This window comes from Acipenser ruthenus, chromosome 13, assembly GCF_902713425.1.
Source record: "Acipenser ruthenus chromosome 13, fAciRut3.2 maternal haplotype, whole genome shotgun sequence".
NCBI lineage: Eukaryota > Metazoa > Chordata > Actinopteri > Acipenseriformes > Acipenseridae > Acipenser > Acipenser ruthenus.
In genome coordinates this window covers 31,655,534-31,675,761 of record NC_081201.1, presented here as the reverse complement: position 1 = coordinate 31,675,761, position 20,228 = coordinate 31,655,534, and the positions used below count along the sequence as shown (strand labels likewise).

At 40.6% G+C, this 20,228-nt stretch overlaps 3 protein-coding genes across 5 annotated transcripts in view; 1 reads left to right on the top strand and 2 right to left on the bottom strand.

The window, feature by feature from the left end:
- The window catches only part of LOC117418627 (ligand-dependent corepressor-like), a 38,480-nt gene extending 37,622 nt beyond the window's left edge, over positions 1–858 (bottom strand). For 2 of the 3 annotated variants that reach the window (XM_034031826.3, XM_058985112.1), the window contains exon 1: positions 685–850. In XM_034031826.3, coding sequence (XP_033887717.2) covers positions 685–781 — 97 coding nt within the window. In that variant the 5' untranslated portion in view covers positions 782–850. Of the gene's footprint in view, positions 1–684 lie in introns of all 3 variants that reach the window. The other variant, XM_034031827.3, reaches the window with a different exon arrangement.
- Positions 859–2,925: 2,067 nt separating this feature from the next.
- On the top strand, positions 2,926–9,945 carry LOC117417688 (MORN repeat-containing protein 4-like). The gene is made up of 5 exons (XM_034029879.3): positions 2,926–3,063; positions 3,869–3,947; positions 5,512–5,626; positions 5,928–6,037; positions 6,506–9,945. Exons 2-5 carry the CDS (start codon positions 3,881–3,883, stop codon positions 6,652–6,654), a joined length of 441 nt encoding a protein of 146 aa, XP_033885770.2. The 5' UTR covers positions 2,926–3,063; positions 3,869–3,880; the 3' UTR covers positions 6,655–9,945.
- Positions 9,946–13,499: 3,554 nt separating this feature from the next.
- Positions 13,500–18,985, bottom strand: LOC117417685 (ankyrin repeat domain-containing protein 2-like). Its single transcript, XM_034029875.3, has 9 exons — positions 18,697–18,985; positions 18,141–18,248; positions 16,086–16,235; positions 15,789–15,896; positions 15,427–15,525; positions 15,038–15,136; positions 14,717–14,815; positions 14,363–14,461; positions 13,500–13,878 (listed from the first exon to the last, which is right to left on the bottom strand). Exons 1-9 carry the CDS (start codon positions 18,763–18,765, stop codon positions 13,771–13,773), a joined length of 939 nt encoding a protein of 312 aa, XP_033885766.3. The 5' UTR covers positions 18,766–18,985; the 3' UTR covers positions 13,500–13,770.
- Positions 18,986–20,228: the final 1,243 nt, after the last annotated feature.

The window sequence follows — 20,228 nt, the reverse complement described above, 5'->3', positions numbered from 1 at the left end:
TGTAGTACATTACAATTGTATTTATTTATAAAAAAAAAAAAAAAAAAGTGCAGGAAGGAAGGAGGACAAACCGCTACAATATTTTCATTTGCGACTGCAAGACTTCCCCTTTGCAGCAATGCGCGCTCGAGTGAGGGCAGCCCGGTGGCGCGCCTCGAGACCAAGGCAAGGAGCGAGCGAGTCGGTGACAGTAACCGTTTGAGGATTCACTTCCCCCGCGAGAGCCTCACAACAAGAGCGCGCTGCCAGCCACGGACAGCCTCTGCAGATTGGTGGAGGCTAAATTCCCGCCGTGCACGTGATCCATCCTCAGTGCGGTAAATAAACTAACAGAGCTGCAAAAGAAAACCCAGATAAAACCAAGTCCACCCACGTACAAAAACGAAGAGAAAGCAACGCATGCTGGAATACGTAATAGCAAACTACTAGGCACGCGTAAGACCAACAGCCCCATAACATGAAAATGTAAACACAAACAAAACGCGGCTCGCTGAAGGGTGCGCGCATAAGGGAACAGTTACGCGAGACGACAAAAAAAAAAAAAAACTCCGTGCTGCTCCCGATGGTTGAAAACAGAATTTTATTTCTTTCTGCACCGAGGGGAAACAATGATAGTCGAACTCTACAAATACCGGACACCCTGACGCAAGGATCGATTCCACATGCAATGGAAAAGGAGCTTACCTACACAGTGAATTAGTTTATGCCTCCACGAATCAAGTTCCTGCCGAAAGCCGCGCCTCTCGATCGTGCATTGCTGCCTTTTGCACAGACTCGCCATTTTCTATCGGACCCTGCCGCGGGCGCGCACGTGCTGCGTCTTAGCACTTACGTCACCGTAAAACGTATATGGGTGGAGTTTAGAAGAACGGCGTGCGTCACCCTCCCCTAGCACCCAAATGAAGAGTTTAAAATCAATGGTAGCCCTTTGACCGTTTCCGTCGCCCAATTTTGGAATACAACCAAGTGAAAATGTAGCCAACTGTTTAAATAAACTGAAGTAGTGTGTAATTTAAGGTCGCATTCGCTTCTCTCAATCGAGACGGTTTTCTCTCATGGTATGTATGTAGGTTCAATGAGTTCGGAGTGCTAGAGACTAAGATATACATACGGGAACACACATTTCCTTAGCATTTTAATATGTGTCGAATTATATCTCAAAATCCACATCGTCCTGACCTTCGTACGACAATGATGTGTAGTGTACTCACCTGGCAGTATACCTTGGCCCTGAATTTAACTTTCAATAATCTTGACATTTATTTTTAATCACACCGCAGGGCATTTCTAAATCGTTATTCACAACAGGTTTGCGCTAAAAGCTTGTGCACATCAAACTTTCGCTTTGCCAATCTACCTATCGGGGGCAGGCTGTAGTTTTTAACCCACAGTCACGTACAGATTTTCATTGGGCCGGTTTTAGTTTTTGCCTTTTCTGGAATTGTTAATTCCACCCTTTAGGTCAGCTATGATTGGCTGAAAAGGAAAGAAGCCAATTGAATGATTTACTGGAATGCTCCATTTACAGTAGGTAGGAGGGGAGGGGAACAACAATTTTATGATAATAGAAGGGTCCATTACTTGTTGTAATGCACAAAGGGAGATACAGTATTTTCAAAGCATTTAATTAACTGCTATTTTTTTTAAAGGACAAAGATAACCTACACTATATTCCAGCTATCTTAATCACTCTCAAATTGCTGGTTTATCAGTTTAATAACATTCTCTGCCAATAAATTCTCTCTCTCTCTCTCTCTCTCTCTCTCTCTCTCTCTCTCTCTCTCTCTCTATCCTTACTGTATGCTTATCACTGACCCCTTTTTATTATTATTATTATTATTATTATTATTATTATTATTATTATTATTATTATTATTACATTATGCAGGATATGCACATGTTTCAAATACAACACTATCGATAAACAGCTGCTTCCTGATACCCATGGTGTAGGTCACATGGTCTGCCTTACCATTGGAGTGCCACTACCTGAATGTAACACTGCTGGTGGCCTGAGGGCTGGTACGTAAACATAAGGATGCTTTACTTGAGATAAAGGCGCCACACTTTCCCCATTTCTAAATTCATTTACTATACATAGTATACGTTCATAATACTATATACTATATTTGCAGTGGGCGACTGAACATCTATTTGCAGTGGGCGACTGAACATCTGACATTACATCCTGACATGCTGTATAAAATCTGCATCTCCTTGTGGCAAGGCAGGTTAATCTGGTAAACCTGTATCGTGTTGACATCGTGTTGACCAGGATGGTCACACAAGACACACCACACGTAACAGAGATCTCTGGCATGTGTCCACAAGCAGCAATGTATTATGTGACCAGGCTTTCAGACTAGGAATGGAATACAGAACAAGGTCAGAAGAGAAGAGCTGTTCCCAGAACATGCCTTATAACTCCTTGCCTTTTTCAAACTCCCTAATTTCATGTGCCTTCAACTTACTGATAGATAGAATAAAGATGGTAACTGTCCAGTGCACCAACTATATATGAGACGCAGGAAACAGGATCATGATATTCTGCTAACCAGTAAAGAAATGCTCCCAGTAAGTGAATGCTCACATTAAGGGAGCATTCACTTACTGCTAGAGAGGTCAGTCAATAAGACACAGTACTCATGTGTTTTGTAAAAAGTGCCAATATTATGAGTTGATGAATACATTAGTTAATGCAATTGAAACACACACATGCAGTTTAATCCATACATGACACAGAGGCATACCACTTAAGCTAATTAAACCTGCAAGTACATCGCCAACACTGCCCTTAAAATAAATGGCCGCCATGGTAACGGTTCTTAGGCAGCAGCGCCAATCATATATTAGATTCAACGCGTAGTAAGTATATCAGCCAATAGAAGCGAGCGATATTAATATGTGCATGAGGTATTTGTTACAAGAAGAGGTGGGGGCTTTGGGGAACTAATTATGTCCAGCGGGTGTACAGTAAAACAGTTGCATTGCTGCTGTGCTCGACTCGAACTGTAAATGCAAAAATTGGAGGATCTGCGTGCTTTTGAGACCCCCAAAACACAGGTAAACATTTTCTTCATTTAATCACATAGCAGCGACTGTCAACTAACCATTTTGGTACAGCTTTATCTTTTAATTGGCTAAAGTAGCTCATTATAAGTGATACGCCCGTGACGAGACAGAAATTGACTTTGTTACTGATACTGTAGCACCATTTACTGTATTAAAGAAATACCTTAAAGCTCTCGTGCTTAGAATACCAAAATAATATTTGCACAATCTGCATTGCTTTGCTCGCCTTACCACAGAAGAATCATTATTGCAGAGTGCTAACCTTGGGCAATGTTGCAGTTTCTATGTCTACATGTTGTTGTTTGTGTTTAACTGTAACGGTAATCTGGAGTAGCCAAGGGGCATTTTTTTTATAACTCTTTCTTATAAAAGTTTCACTGCTCATCCTGGGTTTAGCTTAAATAAATTCAATGATGTTGGTTTCGATTGTCCTAGTTTCCCCACAGTTACCTTCGTATACACTGGTGTATCTTCCGTCACGTTCACAAAATGCTTTCTATACACAATCTCAACTTTAGAAGTATATTGCAGATTGCTTAATGTAGAGTGAACCCAGTTGAGAAGGGGTTAAATTGTCATTATGCTACAGGGGGTCTGACCTGGATTTCAGATCCAGCAAACAATCCCTTAGCCTGATCTGGACTTATTTAGCTGCCAGAGGTTGCCTCCACTGACCACCAATTCATTGAATCCTTTCAAGATTCCGATGAACCAGGTCAGGTTGATCAGTGTACTTTTGTTTACCTATTCCACCTGCCTGTATTAGCAGCGTAACTGTAGTGTGTTTGACTTGCAGTCTGCCTGAAACATGACGCTGACGAGAGGATCCTTCACCTACTCCAGTGGAGAGGAGTACCATGGTGACTGGAAGGAAGGCAGGACACTTTAGACTTCTTTAAACTCTGCAAGGGTCTGGGGGACTACATCCCCCCTATCAGAGTGACACATTTAAACTGCTCCACATACCTGCATCCCCAGCATGGAAATGCTGTTTTCTTTAATTACTTTGTCACTTGATCTTAGAATTCCCCTTTTCACTGATATGAATATCTTGGTTTTAATTTTTTTTTTTTTTTTTTTTTTGCAAATATGGACACAGATCTAATTTAGTGAATTTCTGATTTGCCCTTGGAGAATTTCTGATTTACTTACATCTCATTTTGACTAACGCATATTATACATATGTTGTCTCCCATTTATTACTAGGAGAAAAATCAATAATAACATTGTTAAAGACTAGCAAGAAGTCTTCTATCTAGACCCAATACAATTTGTTTCTTGTCTTCTATTTCTGCATGCAGATAGAATGGAGAAAACTTTATACTTGTGCAAACTGAGTGGGTGGTAAATTAAAGACATGTGGAAAGATCTAGCATCTGAACATTACAAAATAAAGTGAAAAAGTTGTACAGATATCACAACAGTTCAAATGTATGTAACCCATTTCTATGGAATGCCTATTTAAAACAATTACTGTCCCATACTGTGGTAAAATCACAGCAAAGTGTAGCAAAACATAGTGAAGTATGGTAAAGCACAATACACAATTTACTCACAGAAAAAAAAAAACATGAAAAATGACATTGACCTAAAATTGACCAGGCTACAGTTTGAGTGTGTGTAGACCACTATCAATTTGGTTATTTTACAACAATAAGGACTTCACATGAGTAAAAGTTTCTCAGTCCCCAGTTCAGACGGATCCTACCCCCTGTCTGTAATCCTGTAACAGCAGTGTGTTTGCATGGAGTTTATTCCATCTTGAGGCTCCTGATTTCTGTTTACAACAAGTGCCTTGCCCTGTGTGAGTCTTGCACTGCATTTTGTGGTCAGTGGTACAGTTGAGATGATTGTTAGGCTGGCTACCAGAGCAGTGGCAGGAGGTTCGCCACATTATAAATACTCTTTGTTAATGGAGCTGTGAATGGATCTATTGTACCAGTCTCTGCAGTTAATGTACTTGCACTTGGAACATTGACTGACACAAAGCTCAACCAATTAGTCTAAGTCCTGATTAGCTGCCAATCCATGACTTAAAACAATAAGACTGGCCTGCTGTAGCTTTTTAAGATCTTCCATCTTCACATACTAAGTATCTATTGGCTTATACTACAAGGGACATCTGTCTTTACTGTGCAGCTAACTGTAGGGTTTCTGTTGGTGTGGCTGCATTTGTCTTTAGCAGGGGAGCAATGAGAATAAACCGCTGTAATATATCAGATTAAAAACTCATATACATTCTTTGGCATTTATTGCTCCTTCTGGAGAGTTCTTTAAAGCAGGGGTTCTGTCAGTGATGAAATAAAACCACTTAATACTAAGATTAGGAAAAAAGTTTATCACTAAGATGAGACACCTTTCTCTGAGTAACTTCTTGATAAACTTGATCCCTTCCTCACTTTGTTAAACCAGTTCAATGTTTCACACGTTTCTCTCCAGGTCGAAGACACGGGGTTGGGCAGTTAAAATTCTCCGATGGTACATGCTATACAGGACAGTTTGAGAACGGGCTGTTCAACGGCAGTGGAGTCTTGGCATTTTCTGATGGGTCAAGGTCAGCTCTCACAAATTCTCTTTGCAATGAGTGGTGATCTAAATTTAAACTACAACAGATCCAGGGCAAAGTCACCTTAACCTTTTTGTTTTAAAACAGGATTCAATGTTGGAAGCAACATTGTCGGGCCCTGCAGGTATAACAATTCCAGATGTGTTAAGATTGTGTGAGCAGTTGTCTGGTGTGTGGCAGGCTTGAATAGCAGGGGCTTGTAATGACTGCAGCATTAGAATGTGGGGTTTGTTTGTGATCAATATTTCCCCTTGACTGATATTAATAAAGTGCTCTGTTGGACTCCCAGGTACGAAGGGGATTTTGCACAGGGGAAGTTTCAGGGGTGTGGAGTGTTCACTCGGTTTGATGGGATGAAGTTTGAAGGGGAGTTCAAAAGCGGACGTGTGGAGGGATACGGTAATAATTTATACATCTCTATTCTCTCCTGACTTTTGTGATGTTAGAGTTGCGTGTCTTGGAATCTCTCTCTCTCTCTCTCTCTCTCTCTCTCTCTCTCTCTCTCTCTCTCTCTCTCTCTCTCTCTCTCTCTCTCTCTCTCTCTCTCTCTCTCTCTCTCCTGCTGTATAATCTTTAAGTTATTCAATCCAGGGCTGAACACTGCAGCCTGTAAGATCTGTTATGGTAGTAAGGAGTTGAGTACAGCTGACATTATTAGTATAGAAACACAAGAGCATAGGTGGTATTGTAGCTTGGTTTCTTAAAGGCAATCAAACCTCCTACATTCAAACCTCCAGACATGAGAGAATGCATTCCAAAGACAGCCCTGCAATAGCAAACACAGTTGTGTTCATATATGAGAAGCCCATTCATTGAAAACAATGTTGAAATGTTTGCTTGAAAGTTGTATTTTTTTGATCCGGACAGGCTTGTTGACATTCCCAGACGGAGCGCACGGAGTCCCCCGGAACGAGGGAGTGTTCGAGAACAACAAGCTGCTGAAAAGAGAGAAGTGCCAGGCAATGATTCAGAGGGCGCACAGTGCAGCCAAAACAGCCCGCGGGCTGTTGTTGTGACAGTGGAGAGACAGTTACCAATAGGGACCTCAGGGATGGATGACAGGGTGGCACTTTGCTCTCTTTTTGTTTCTGTTCTGCTGTGTGTGGTTGGCACTCAGCAGTACTGCACTACAGTGCTCTGTCTCTCTGCATTGCATTGTGGTAAAGCCACTTTTTGCATGGTTGGTTTTATGGAGCTTATCCTGCTGGGAGACTGTACCTACCCAAAAGGAGCAATATGAAACAGAGGGTCTCACTCCGCTTTGAATTCTTATAGGGCTTATACTCCTGGGGCAGTCCGTCTCCTTATAATTTTCAATCAGTGTGATTCTGTTCTCTTGAGTTTTCATTATAGACTCTAATTGGTGAGTCTTAGCCCGTACAGAACATCAGAACCACAGTCTAAAAGTGCTTACCACAAGCCTGACTTTAAACCCCAGGTAAGGGCTTTATGACATGCAGAGCTACAACACTGTGTCATCCATTGCTGACTGTTACAGCGTTCAAATACTGACACTCTCAGCTGCTTAACGTGCATTTGAAGTTTAAATTAATGGAAAAAAGCGTGAATAGTAATATTATTATCATTGTTCTTCTTATTGTTGCTGTTATTACTATTATTGTTGTTGCTGATATCATTATTTATTAATGCTGAGGAAGCTTGCTTGATTGTTTTTCACACATTATGGAAAGAAATACGTTTTATGCTTGTAACATTAACACACTTTTGCCTTAATATTGTGTTTTGTGTTCTTAAGGTGCAACGAGTTAATATGGGCTACCAGTCACTTGTCTCCAGCCAAGTGACTCTCTGCACTTATCTGCTTTAAGTAGGTATTTGTTCTAATCAGGTTCTTAGAAAAGATTCTACTTTTTTTTTTTTTTACTGCAGCATGATGTGCACAGAATAATTTCTTTTTTATGTGCTCTGGAAAGTAACCGAGATTTCAAATGAATATTTAGGGCTGGTTGTGAGCAGAAACCTGTAATATAATTTACTCTTGCTAGTTCTTGGTTGGTAGGTGGATGCTAAACGTCAAGTCTGATGGGAAGACAGCTTTGTTAGTATCTAACCTGCTGCTGCTGGCAAGCTAACAGCCAATTCCTCTCCAGTGCTTCAGCATCTGCTTCCCACTACAGTGTAGAGGGGTGCTAAATGATACAGGCCAAGCTCTATGTTTCTGAATGAACTGAGCAAGAATAGGACTTTTTTGAAAATCTTGCCACTACAATGTTTTCTTCAGTGATACATTTAAAAAATAAATATAGATTAGAAAAACGGTGAAATGAGAACACAATATAAATGATATTGTCTCTGTATCACACACAGACTTGGGAGTCAATTCATGTTTTTAAATTCCTATTCCATTTTCAATTCTTTTCTAAAATCAATTCCAATTTCCATTCCCTTTTAATTAAATCCAACACATAATTGATCAAAATTGCAATTAGCATTGTTCTGTTAAAATGAGATTCTCACAGTGGCAACACATTACTTAAATTGAAGTCACTGTTAGTCAATTAAATTGGCTTCAAATGAAGGCAATTGAACAATCACAACAATTATTAAGTCTCTAAAATATCAATTCCTTCACAGGACTCTAGGTCAGATTTGTTGTCTACTCACAATGACTGTAAATAAGTCCACACTAGTGATCAAGTTATGTAAATAAACAGGTTGAACTAGACGTGGATTGGTATTAAAAGCACCTAACATTAACAAACTAACAATTATTTGTAGATTAAGCATTTTGTATAAAAAAACCCACCCATCTTGACTGGTATATTCATTTAAAATGGATGCCTATCATGTCTGGTTACCAAAGTGATATTCAGACTACAGCGCGACACAACTCAGTTGACTCTTCCTGAGTGATTAGGCCTTTTACAATGTTGGTCTCGGGACGTTACAAATAAAGGGAACTTAAAAGTGTTCCCATGCCAGTATCTAATCAGGTTAAAGTCCAGTCCAACATACCTTAGGACTGTATTTGTGCCTGACAAAAAGGCGGTTAACAAAATCAAGCAAAACACGATCACACAGTTCAGAAGCCCTGTGCTATACAGAGCCCGCCTATGCACAAAATCAGGAGTCAGGGATTTTAAAAGTAAAGCTAATGAAATACACTGCAATCTCTAAAGTAGAGAATCTGAATTTAAAACCTGCACTCTGGCTCATTGTACCAAGTTAGATTACAACAGCAGAATCCGTCTTGGATCATCCCATCATTTAAAACATAACCCTGTATTTTGTTTTTTGAACTGAGGCAGCCTTTGAGGTCCCTCATTTAAAACATAAACCCTCTGGCATGTTCTGGTTATATATAAATTATTAACCTGCAAGACTTATTTATGGTAACCAGGAGTTGGAACAGACATGACAACCATCAATTCTAAAAGACTATACCAGTCAAGGTGTGTGAGCTTTTTCATACAGAACGATTAAACTACATAAGTGTTAGTCCAAGATTGAAACAATACTTGTCTGCAGATTAAATGACCTAATCGACAGAATCAGATTCCTTGGCCACAGTCCACATGTGGGTTATGGGGGCAGTTATTGCTGCTTTTAATACAGATCAGAATAATTGTTGTTTAATTATTGATGTTGTAGATTTCATGTAGAAAACCCATCCCTTCCCTTTCCTTCCACAAAAGAGTCCAAATATACAGGGAGCTGTTTTTGTAGTTGGTGTGCTCCTTATATTCTTCATGGCCTTTTCTTTGAAATATTGCTGTGCTGCTGTTTGTGCCTTGAGCTTAAGCCTTGCAAATGATTCAAAACTTCCCCTCACCCCATAAGCAAACAGAGGCCCCGTCCTCTTCCTGACAGCGCTACAAAGCAATCTACACAGTGATTGTTTTGGGAGGGGTGGGGGGGTTTGTGTGGGATAGGGTTTAGCTATGTATGAAAATGTTCACATGCACGATACACAGGTCACTGAATTGCCTGCAGCATTCACAGAGCAAAAGTTATCAGGCCTCTGCTTTTATTGCTAAGGTTTGGCGTTGCTATTTGGCAACAGGGTTCTGATTGTCAAATGGTGGTTTTAAAATCCAGGGACGACCTTGATAACTGACTGCTGCATTTTTAATATTAGAATGTTTTTTTTCTAAGCAGCAGTGCCCCCATGTGGTTAATCTGCGATATACACTGTAGATGCAACATGGAATGCAAGATTTAAATATTGTTCAGAAAGACACACTGAGCTTTCTAAGTTTTTGCATTGTGTGCAGCTTGCTGTTACGTGAAAGCTTTAACACAACTGTAACCAAGGAGTACTGAAATAAATACCTTTACATTACAAATATGTCTGGAAATGATTTATTACAATTATATTGTAATTGCACTTATTTTACAGAACTGCACACTACAAGTATAGAGGGGTAAGAATGCCAGATATGAATATTCTATTCGACTGGAAATGAGTGTCAAATCACAAATGTTAACATTACGTGGTATGAGCTGTCTGTCGTCAACAGAGTAAAAGCAAATCGCCTCTAATATTCAACATGCCCATCCTTGGGTCGATTTTGTTTTGTATTAGATCTTTTAGTGGTGTAAAATGTTGAAGGGGGGGGAAACTGCATGTGTCATTTTACCTTTATTTTGGCCCCACAATCTGGATACACGCAGGACCCTTCTCTCAACTAAAAACACAACAGGTTCCCTTTATATAATAACACACCTAAATTCAGAAATGCAGGGGAAAGAGCCAATACACAAAACAGTTTAGTGATTAAAGTACAAAAACCAGGACTTGATAAGGGAAAGTTGATTGGGGAAGATTTAGCTGTAGAAAGAATGAGATTCCTGAAATACAACAGTGAGACCATTTGTGCAGTTTCCTCAGCCTGGATCCCTTGGTGTTCAAAGCCAGCCATTGGAGGTGAGGTCGCTCCGTAGCTGCTTGGTCTCAGACTCAGTAAGTGGGCAGAGGGGGGAACGACAGTTACCACCATGATACCCAAACCAGTCCACTGCCTGCTTCAGGGCTGCAATCCCAAACGTGTGTGTTACCTGAGGAGGGTTGGGATGAGCCTGTTTAAGACACAGTGATACTGTAGCATGCAAGTCCTTACCAACAACTATTACCAACCCATCAAGAGCAATGTAAACTGATATGTATACATGCTATACCATTACAATGCAGTCAGTGTGCATTAAACATTAATACCGTCCTCTGTGATTTCTGAACAGGATGTATATTACTGCACTGTATTGTTTTTGGTTAACATTTTATGGTTAATGAACATTTATCATGGCATAAGTGTTATAATAAATATTTGATTTCCCAATGAATATCCACAAGGTATTCTATAGACCATGATGCAGTGCTGTTCTGGCCTGACCAAGCTGCCGTTTCTACTCACTGCTGCGTTGGGTTCGATGAGCCTGCACTGTACAGCCTTTGCTTTTTACCACTGGCCTGAAACACAGAGTTGCTCTAGTTGGCAGACTTGTTGTCCAAGGATATTTGCCAGGGCAGGGCTATCATTAGCCAACTTTGCCCTAAGCACTTACAACTAGACCACATTTCTTCCCAGTTCCTCAGCTCTTGTGACTTTGGGATTTTCCATGTGTGTTCTAATTTTACTCGAGACATTGTGCTCAAGTCAAATGAAAAATTGCACTATACGTTTTGGGTTTCCATTGGCTCAGTTTATTTTACTCAAGAAGACCCTCTTTTCACCCGACGTCATGCAAATGAAGGGGAAAGGAGAAGGTTGATATGCAAATCAGCCATGCGTAGAGTTCTCATGCTGTTTTCGCAGACAGCTCAGGAAAATGTGGTTTCCATGCACAGAGAACAGGAACAGGAGAGAATCTCACCTGGAAATCCACGGTAATCTGGTTTCCCTGTTACTAATCAATGAAAAGCTGGGCTCCCTGCAGGAGACGCATGCACTGAACCATGAGCAGGCTGCCTGTAAATACCATTCCTGATATTCTGGACTCCACCTGTTGTCAGCAATCAGCTCCCTGTGGTCTGCTGTATCCCCACACCTGTTTGCTGGCTCACAGCATTGCACAGCTCATAGACTGTATATGGTTTGGCAAGGCCCCAGCCCCAGCCCCAGCACAACACTGAGACACCAAGATTGAGGGGGAATTGAACAGATAATGCAGAACTCTGTCCATTTAACAGATACAATTAAATATTAAAGGGCACTATCTCTCTATCACAGCCGGAATGTACAGTATTGTGCAATGCTCTGGCTGGCACCAGGCAGTGGAAACAGGGCATAAACTGCAACTTGTTACCTAACATGACATGGTACACCAGGGCATCTCGCAGTGGCTCAAATCAGAGCTCTGCACTGGTCGTGGATATAGCTGCTGAACATTATTACCCACATACCGTGCTCTGTCTGTGCGCTGTTTATTAAGCCATCCTGTTGGAGTAGTAACATGTCTAAAAACAGCAGGTTAACAGAACCATTAAACTGACAGTGAGCCGATACTCTAGAATGAATATCATCCCTCCATCAAACAATTCACATCTGATCTTCAGTATGCCAAAGCATGTGGAAGCCAGCCACTACGTGGCTCATAAATTACTATTGATAGTGAGTGCATGTATGTATCTGTGCTTCTGTGAATACAGTATGTATATTAATGCCCCAAATCCAGGATTAATAACTTTGGGAGATACTCTACATGTAAAAACATTGTAACGTCACTTGAAAATCAAACATGTTTCTCAAAATGAATAGAGTGGAGGAGTGGGAGGTTGTGTGGCCTACTGGTTAGAGCTGAGGACTGGGAAGCTTTGTAGCCTAGCAGTGGGAAACAGAAGTATAATTCCATCTGCATAACCATACTCCCCTTTTTAAGGTTTTGCAGAACATCTGGGGAGAGACGATTGTCTCCCAATCACTAGCCCTTAAAACTGTCCCTGTCCAAAATTATAGGCTTCTTTATTTTTTTTTCTAACAACCTTCCAACTTCCCGAGGTTCTGCAGAGACATACCAACCAGGGACTGTAAGTGAGTAACACACTACACGTTATCCAAGGCTCCCTCCATAGTGAGAACAACTACTGTAATTTAATATCATGGACAATTTATATTTAGATGTATCCTGACCTCCGAAAGGTATCTTAGGCTACGTACACACACGGCACTTGCTGCGGTTGTTTGTTGTACACACACACCTTTCATTACTGAAGTGAGTGCACTCCCTGTTTAAACAAACCACTGAACTCGGGCCATCACAAGCCAGTCGAGAGGTTTTGTGTGACAACATGGAGGCTGTGTTTTTGTTTATGCTTTTGGAAGAAAGTACTGTTCGTAATCGATCGAGAGCTCGTCAGGCACAGTTAAGCTCTTTACTGCAAAACCAGCGGAGATGCCGTTTGGCTTTTTCTGCACTGCTAAATAAAGTGGTGACGATCTGCAGTGCATATATATATATATATATATATATATATATAAGTCTCTGTCATTCTTTTCTGGAGACCCGAATCCAGCTTTGGTCAGTTCTGACAGTCAGTCCTTCATCTGTCATGTAGTCTAAAATGGCTGACAGAGGTACAGGACAGACTAAGAAGAATGTTCTTTATCCCCCCCATCCACATATCAGGGATGGATGACACGGGTAGTAAAAGACTGACACTATTGCTAATGACAAACACAGAGGGCTTCAGTCTCCAATGCTGCGAGTCCCTCCTCTTTCGCAGGCACTATGAGCAGTATGGTTGAAAAGTGCTTTGCTTCCCAGTGCAATAATTCTCTCACATTTTGAATGTTAAATGAATAACTAAAATTATACATACAATAAACCTATAAGAAATACAACACCTTAAACTTTACACATGCAATTATATTATATATAGTAGCTCTAAAACACAATTGAGACAATCATTTCAATGTCTTTATCGTTTCAATACAACATTCATTTGAAACAGACCAGAAAACCTTTCAACATTCCCAGATATATATATATACATTGTTAAAGGATTGGGGAGTGAATATACTCCATGTATCACACCTCTCACAATTGAAGCTAACAAACCGTCAATACGCAGTATGGGGGGCTGAAATATACCACCAGCCAACTACTGGACGTAGTTCTCCTTTGGCTTTCTCAACCCTCATCTTCCCCTTCTTAATCTCTCCTCTACCCCCTCTCTAGGCCTGTTTCTCTGCCTCAGAGTCTTTGCTCTGAACCAGTCCCTCCAGCACATCCTTGGTGTCGAATTGCCACTGCTTCACCAGCTCTGTGGGGGTCTTCCCATCCTGGAAAAGAAAGAGAGCTTGACAAGCAACTCCACTGGTCTACATTATAACTAGAAACAGAGTAATAAAATCAAACTACACTCCATACGCTCATCCATCAGTACTGAAACAGGAGTCATTTTGTGTGTGTGTCTTCCAGGCCTTTGGCAACTACTCCCCCTTAGTTATTAACACATACAGGTTACACTATTAATCACTTTATTTATTATTTTAAAATGATGTTATTTCCCTTGTTTTTTTTTTTTTTTAAACTATTGCCCTAGTCTTTTGGGCAATTTCCCTAATCATAACAAAAAACAACTAAAAATGTTAATTTACCTGTTCCTGCCGTATGTTTTTTTTTTTCCAGTTTTATGTTTTAGTTTTTTCTCCATCTGCGTGTAAAGTGAAAATAAATAGAGGAATCTTTCTTTTGTATGTTTGGTCCACGTGACAAACATACCGTACACCACTAGCTGGCACTCGGGGGCTTTCTCTCACTCACCGCATTCTTGGCCATCATGTTGGCTCCGTGGATGATGAGCAGTTTGACGATTTTGTATCGGTTCAGACGGACTGCATCATGCAGAGCGGTATCGCCTTCCTGAGAAAAAAAAGAAGAGTGTGACACTTTTTGTAGCAGTTAGATCTGAGGGAGGGAGTTTGAACGAGGTTGGAGGGTAGTTCAGACTAGTTGCTTGAGTGGAGAGATTGGGAGGTAATGTGGACTAGTTGTTAGAGCAGAGGGACTAGGAGGGAGTGTGGTCTAGGTAGTGTCTATCGTAAAGTTTGGACTTCAAAATGTTTAAGAAACAATTTAAAATTTTATACTGGAGGACACAGAGGAGGAGAGGCATACCCTGTCCTTGGCGTTGACATTAATCCCGCTGGCTATCAGATGCTCCACAACGTCGTAACGGCCAGTCCTGGTGGCCACATGCAGTGGACTGCTCATGAGCTGCACATGAGGATCAAACAGTTTGTTTTATACCGAGTGTAGCTGAGCAGTAATTTCTATTAGAATATGCAAAACATATTTCAGAAGATCTATTCTGAATAATTTTTACAAATCTGAATCATCACATACTTCATTCATATTATTAATTATTCTTATCTCTATTTGTAAGAGCAATCTTTTCATGTAATTATGCAACATTATTGCCTAAGCTACAATGCCCACCTTGTCCTTCACGCTGAGGTCAGCTCCACTGTTCTGCAGAGACTTGAGGGCATCCAGCCGACCGCCTCGACATGCCCAGTGCACAGCAGTGCAGTCCAGCTTAGGGAGGGGGGAAGAGTCAGTAATGCTGTCATTTCAAATGTATTTACTTACATAAATACAGGACCAAAACTGGGATGAAAATAAACATCAAATACTCCTGCAAGATTCTAAAAGCAGTGGGGAATGTACAGATGTATTCAAATCTCACACAGGACACAGAGAGTAAGATCAGGAGGGCTTACGTTTCCCAGCTGTTCTCCAGCTGAACAGCCACACGGGCAATAAGGTACTCATACAAATCAGTATCAGCAGCAGTGACTTTGGGAAGTCATATCATAGTGGCTCACCCTGTCTCTGAAGTTGGCATCGGCACCTTTGTCCAAGAGTTTCTGGACGATTTCAGTGTGACCTTCAAGAGATGACCTTTGCAGGGCTGTCCTTTTAAACTAGAAGGAAACAAGAGTTTTATATTTCATCTTGGCTAATACCTTGCCACCATTAACAACAGGTCATCTTGTTTTGTAAAGAGAATGTCCTACCTAGAAACCTATAAAATACAGTAAAAACCAAAGTTGTTTTTATATATACACTGGAGAGGGAACTAGCCAAAACATTTGTCTACTTGACTTAATGAAGGAAGTGTGTGTGTACAAAGAGACAGAATTGCCAGGATCAAACGCAAGGGGGTGCTGTGGAGACACAGTCATACCTCATCACATGAATCTGGGTTACCACCATCCTCAAGGAACTTCTCAATGACTTTTATTTTCCCTTCAACAGCTGCTTTCAGGAATTTTGGGACATCAATGGGTCCTATCTGAAATACACCAATTAGTTTTAAATGCTGCAGTCTGAGAAATTCTGACTGAAACAGAGCGGGCCCTGCACGGTGAGAAAGAATTCCATTTCTATCAGCATTTCTCACTTATTCTATTATATTTATTTTAATTATATATAATAATAATAATTATTATTATTATTCATTTTGGATCCCTGCCGTACTCACAATCTCCTCAGGCTCAGGCTCAGGAGGGGGTGCTACTTTCTTCTTCCGGTTCTTCCTCATCTTCCGCAGCTCGATGAGGTTCTGGATGCTGCCCACATCGAGGATTTCTCTGCGCAGGTCTGACGAGGTCTTCCGCACTCGCTCCTCAGCCTGCAGCGGGACAAGGTTTAGACACGGAAAATCAGGTTCTGCAATCCGGTTTTCCAGGACTACAGTCCATGGTCTACACTGTTTTATACTTCATCGTCATTATCATTGGAAAAGAAATGAAAACTGAATTTCCAGCTATATGTTCACTTCATCTTTTTGGGTGGGGTCTATTGAAACCATTTATAGATGTACAACAAATGTACTTTATTTTAAAGGACTGGAAACTTGTTCATAGTAATATCTACCTTTCCTGGCAAGTATTGGTATTTTACAGGTTTAAGGTTTCCTAAGAAGTACTTTAAAAACACTAAATAGGGGGGCAGCAGTGTGGAGTAGTGGTTAGGGCTCTGGACTCTGGACCGGAGGGTCGTGGGTTCAATCCCAGGTGGGGGACACTGCTGCTGTACCCTTGAGCAAGGTACTTTACCTACATTGCGCCAGTAAAAACACAACTATATAAATGGGTAATTGTATGTAAAAATAATGTGATAACTTGTAACAATTGTAAGTCACCCTGGATAAGGGTGTCTGCTAAGAAATAAATAAATAAATAAATTACTTACTCTAATGTAGTTTATAGCAAGTTTCCAAAAACAAAAACAAAAACCTGAGGAAATCAAACACACTACCTTACATACCACACAACCCAGAGCAGTGGGTATGAGCAGGGATGGAAATAAAATGCCGATGCATAGCAGTTTGATCCATTCCTGATTTTACTATGGGTTTTATAAGACTTACCTGAACTTGTTACCTATATACTGTGGCTAAACAAGCTCGTAGTAAAACCTGGAATGTGTGAAACTGCTATGCAATAGGAGTCTTATTTCCATCCCTGTTGAGTTACCTATACACTGAGCTCTGGGACTTTGACCTCCAAACGCACCTCCTGTAGGTGACCTCCCTGTATTTGGGACCACAGTACAGAAATGTTTTGTGCTTTCTGGCACCCACCCCCAGAATCATGTTGAGGGATTTACTGCAGCCTCTCACCCCCTCCATGTCTCCTGCCCATCTGTTTATTACCCAGGATCTATGATTAACTAATTGTGTTATGCAGCAGCCATTTCAGAATACTTGACTGCAGCGCTTGTAAATCTTCAGCTGGCAGGCTGTTGAGCCAATGCGTCATTCAACTCTTTACAACGTTAGCATTTCACCTGATTTGCTTCAGCACTCGAGAGTCCAGAAATAAGGTTTTCATCAGCTAAACAGCAAAAAAAAAAAGCATGCCTGCAGAGTTTTGATCCTTGAACACAAAACAAAGGAAATACATCTGCCAGAACTGTGCCTAGCCTTTTCACAAGAGGGGCTGCCAAATTGCTGAAAAAAAGCCTAGTTTTGAATGACCCCTCCTACACAAAGCAACAGCATATCTCAATTTAGCATGGTATGTCTCCCACTGTTTAAACATTTTGAGAGACTTAGTTCCTGTTAAACTGTATAGCCCTCTTCTTGTGTGTGTGTGTTTTTCTGTAAGCCTGTTCATAGTTAACTCTTCAATATTTTGTCCATCCTGTTATCAACAGGATGTTTGTTAGTTTCACTGGATTGCCACACCTGTAACATATATATGTTGTAAAGAGAAATGTGTTGGTTCTTTGGTCTTTGAGCTGAGATTTCAAGATACGAAGACCCTTCTGTAGGAAATTTAACATTCAAATCTCAGCTCCCACAAGACCAGTGTTAAAGCTACAATGCACAAAACAGAGTTGAGGACAAGCACTGAAACATTATTTGCTGTGAAAGACATACATATGGCTCTATTTTAATGGACAAAATGGCGGTAGATCTTAATAAGTCCTAACCTGCCCTATCAAATGCACCTTCCCACTATATTTTAAAGATAATAACAAGCAGCCATTTTTACCATTACTGAAATAGTTACACATCAGATCCCCTTACTTGGATTTTGGCGACCCCTTTGATTTTTGGTTCACTGTACTTTTCCTCTTCAAGTTCTGCCGTGTCCATTTTCACGACCCCCAGCTTCCGGCAATGCGCCTTGAGTTTCTGAAACACCATTTTTGTAGGTACAAACCAAGTTTGTATTAAACAGAATTGTGTGTTTAATAATAATATGAAAAATGCACCATATATTTTCAACAATAGGTCAAGAGAATACTCCACTTCAGCAATTAAGACATACATTTGGCCCCCATGCTGTAATTTTAAATAAATAAATACGAAAATAAATGTAATTATTAGGACTGATCAAAAAAATTTTAACCATTTTATTTAGCCCCCCCCCCCCCCCCCCCCCCTTCCCCAAACCGTATGTATAGAACTACCCTGTCTAGTTATCACTGACTATTATTCCCACCTGTATTGAAACCGCTATTTGTTATGTGGTAAGAAGTCACTGTTGGCACATCTAGTTTTCAACAGCTATACATCGGAATACAGAATCAAGGTTTAATCCGTAAATTACTGAAAATATTAGCAATTCGATTAAACTTACATTATTTTTCTTCTCCATCAGCAATTTCTTGTCAATCAGATCGGTAGCCCACTCGACTTCAGCGTCCATAATTGAGAATATAGATTAGAATGCGAAATTACAGAACAACAAATAGTTTGTATATCTAGGTGGTTTGGAAAACTAAACAATAAAACAGTGATATTGTATTCGGTTTTTTTCTGTTGTATTTGGTATTTAGTAAACGTAATTAGATTTATTTTGGCGAAGGAAATCGCCCACGTAGGTTTCGTATCGTGCTTTCCGTTCTGGATTGTAATGCAATCAAGCGGACGTCCTTTTATTTTCTCCAGTGGAATGCCGCTCGGAGCTGTGAACTTTATTTGTGTGACACTGGGGGGGGGGGGGGGGGGGGGGGGGGGACGGACAACAGGTGTGCCCATCGCGCTGCCGGCTGCTTTTTGGCCACATGACCGCGGGCACGCTTGTGCTATGAGCTCACCTTTTACTGTCTCCACCACTGCGTCACCCATTGCCTTTTTGTTCTGTAACTTCACTTTAGTACATACTAACTTTATTTCATTGGTGTCAAGTGATGGCTTGTAAATACTACACATATTCGACAGAACCACATGTAGGCTACTATTATATTTAAGATGGCTGGCTTGTTCAGAATGTTAATGGTGAACACGTATTTAGCGTACCTTGGTTGAACCTCGCATGTTTATTCCCGTGTTGCTTGGCTCGAGTCCAAAACAGCAAAAATTGACAAAATCTGTCAGACAAACAGCAGCATGTGAAGGTCATTTCCACGTATCCTATTATTATTATTATTATTTGTTTATTTAGCAGACGCCTTTATCCAAGGCGACTTACAGAGAACTATGCATCAGCTGCAGAGTCACTTACAATTACGTCTCACCCGAAAGACGGAGCACAAGGAGGTTAAGGGACTTGCTCAGGGTCACACAATGAGTCAGTGGCTGAGCCGGGATTTGAACCGGGGACCTTCTGGTTACAAGCCCGTTTCTTTAACCACTGGACCACACAGCCTCAGCCTATTGGAGCGTCCAACACGGCAAACAAAGCCATAAATAGAGAACCACTCTTATATCACAAACAATATTAGGCATCTACTTAAGGCTACCATTTTGTCACAAAGGTCATGAAAATCGTGAATTTGAAAATAAGTTGGTGAAATCTTGGAAATAGATGTAAAAACACTTTTGACTGGGCGCTTTCTTTGTTTCCTTTGAAAGTGCAGTACGTCATGCATTGGAAATACAAATCTGCGAGTATCTGTAAATTGTTTGGTTGTGTATGCACGCAGCATTTAGTGTAGCTATAATTCAGCGAATGAGATAGAAATAACATGTAAATCGATGACAGCTAAAAAAAAAAAAAAAAAAAGAAAACATTGTGAGTGAGCTGTTTTCTGTAAAGACAGTAGAACAAATGCATCGAAGAACATAAGTTTACCAACTTACAGAGGCTTTCTTACAACATGGTGTTTGTTTCAGAATCATGGAAAAATCAAAGCCCGGCTCACATAGTATTTCTGTTGCAGATGAATG

Coding starts and splice junctions, on each gene's coding strand:
- LOC117417688 (XM_034029879.3), top strand. CDS start 3,881: ATGACGCTGACGAGAGGATCCTTCACCTACTCCAGTGGAGAGGAGTAC. Junction 5,627..5,927: donor GCATTTTCTGATGGGTCAAG/GTCAGCTCTCAC, acceptor TTGGACTCCCAG/GTACGAAGGGGATTTTGCAC. Junction 6,038..6,505: donor CGGACGTGTGGAGGGATACG/GTAATAATTTAT, acceptor TGATCCGGACAG/GCTTGTTGACATTCCCAGAC.
- LOC117417685 (XM_034029875.3), bottom strand. CDS start 18,765: ATGGACGCTGAAGTCGAGTGGGCTACCGATCTGATTGACAAGAAATTG. Junction 16,236..18,140: donor AAGGGGTCGCCAAAATCCAA/GTAAGGGGATCT, acceptor GTCCCGCTGCAG/GCTGAGGAGCGAGTGCGGAA. Junction 13,879..14,362: donor ACATGATGGCCAAGAATGCG/GTGAGTGAGAGA, acceptor TTTCTTTTCCAG/GATGGGAAGACCCCCACAGA.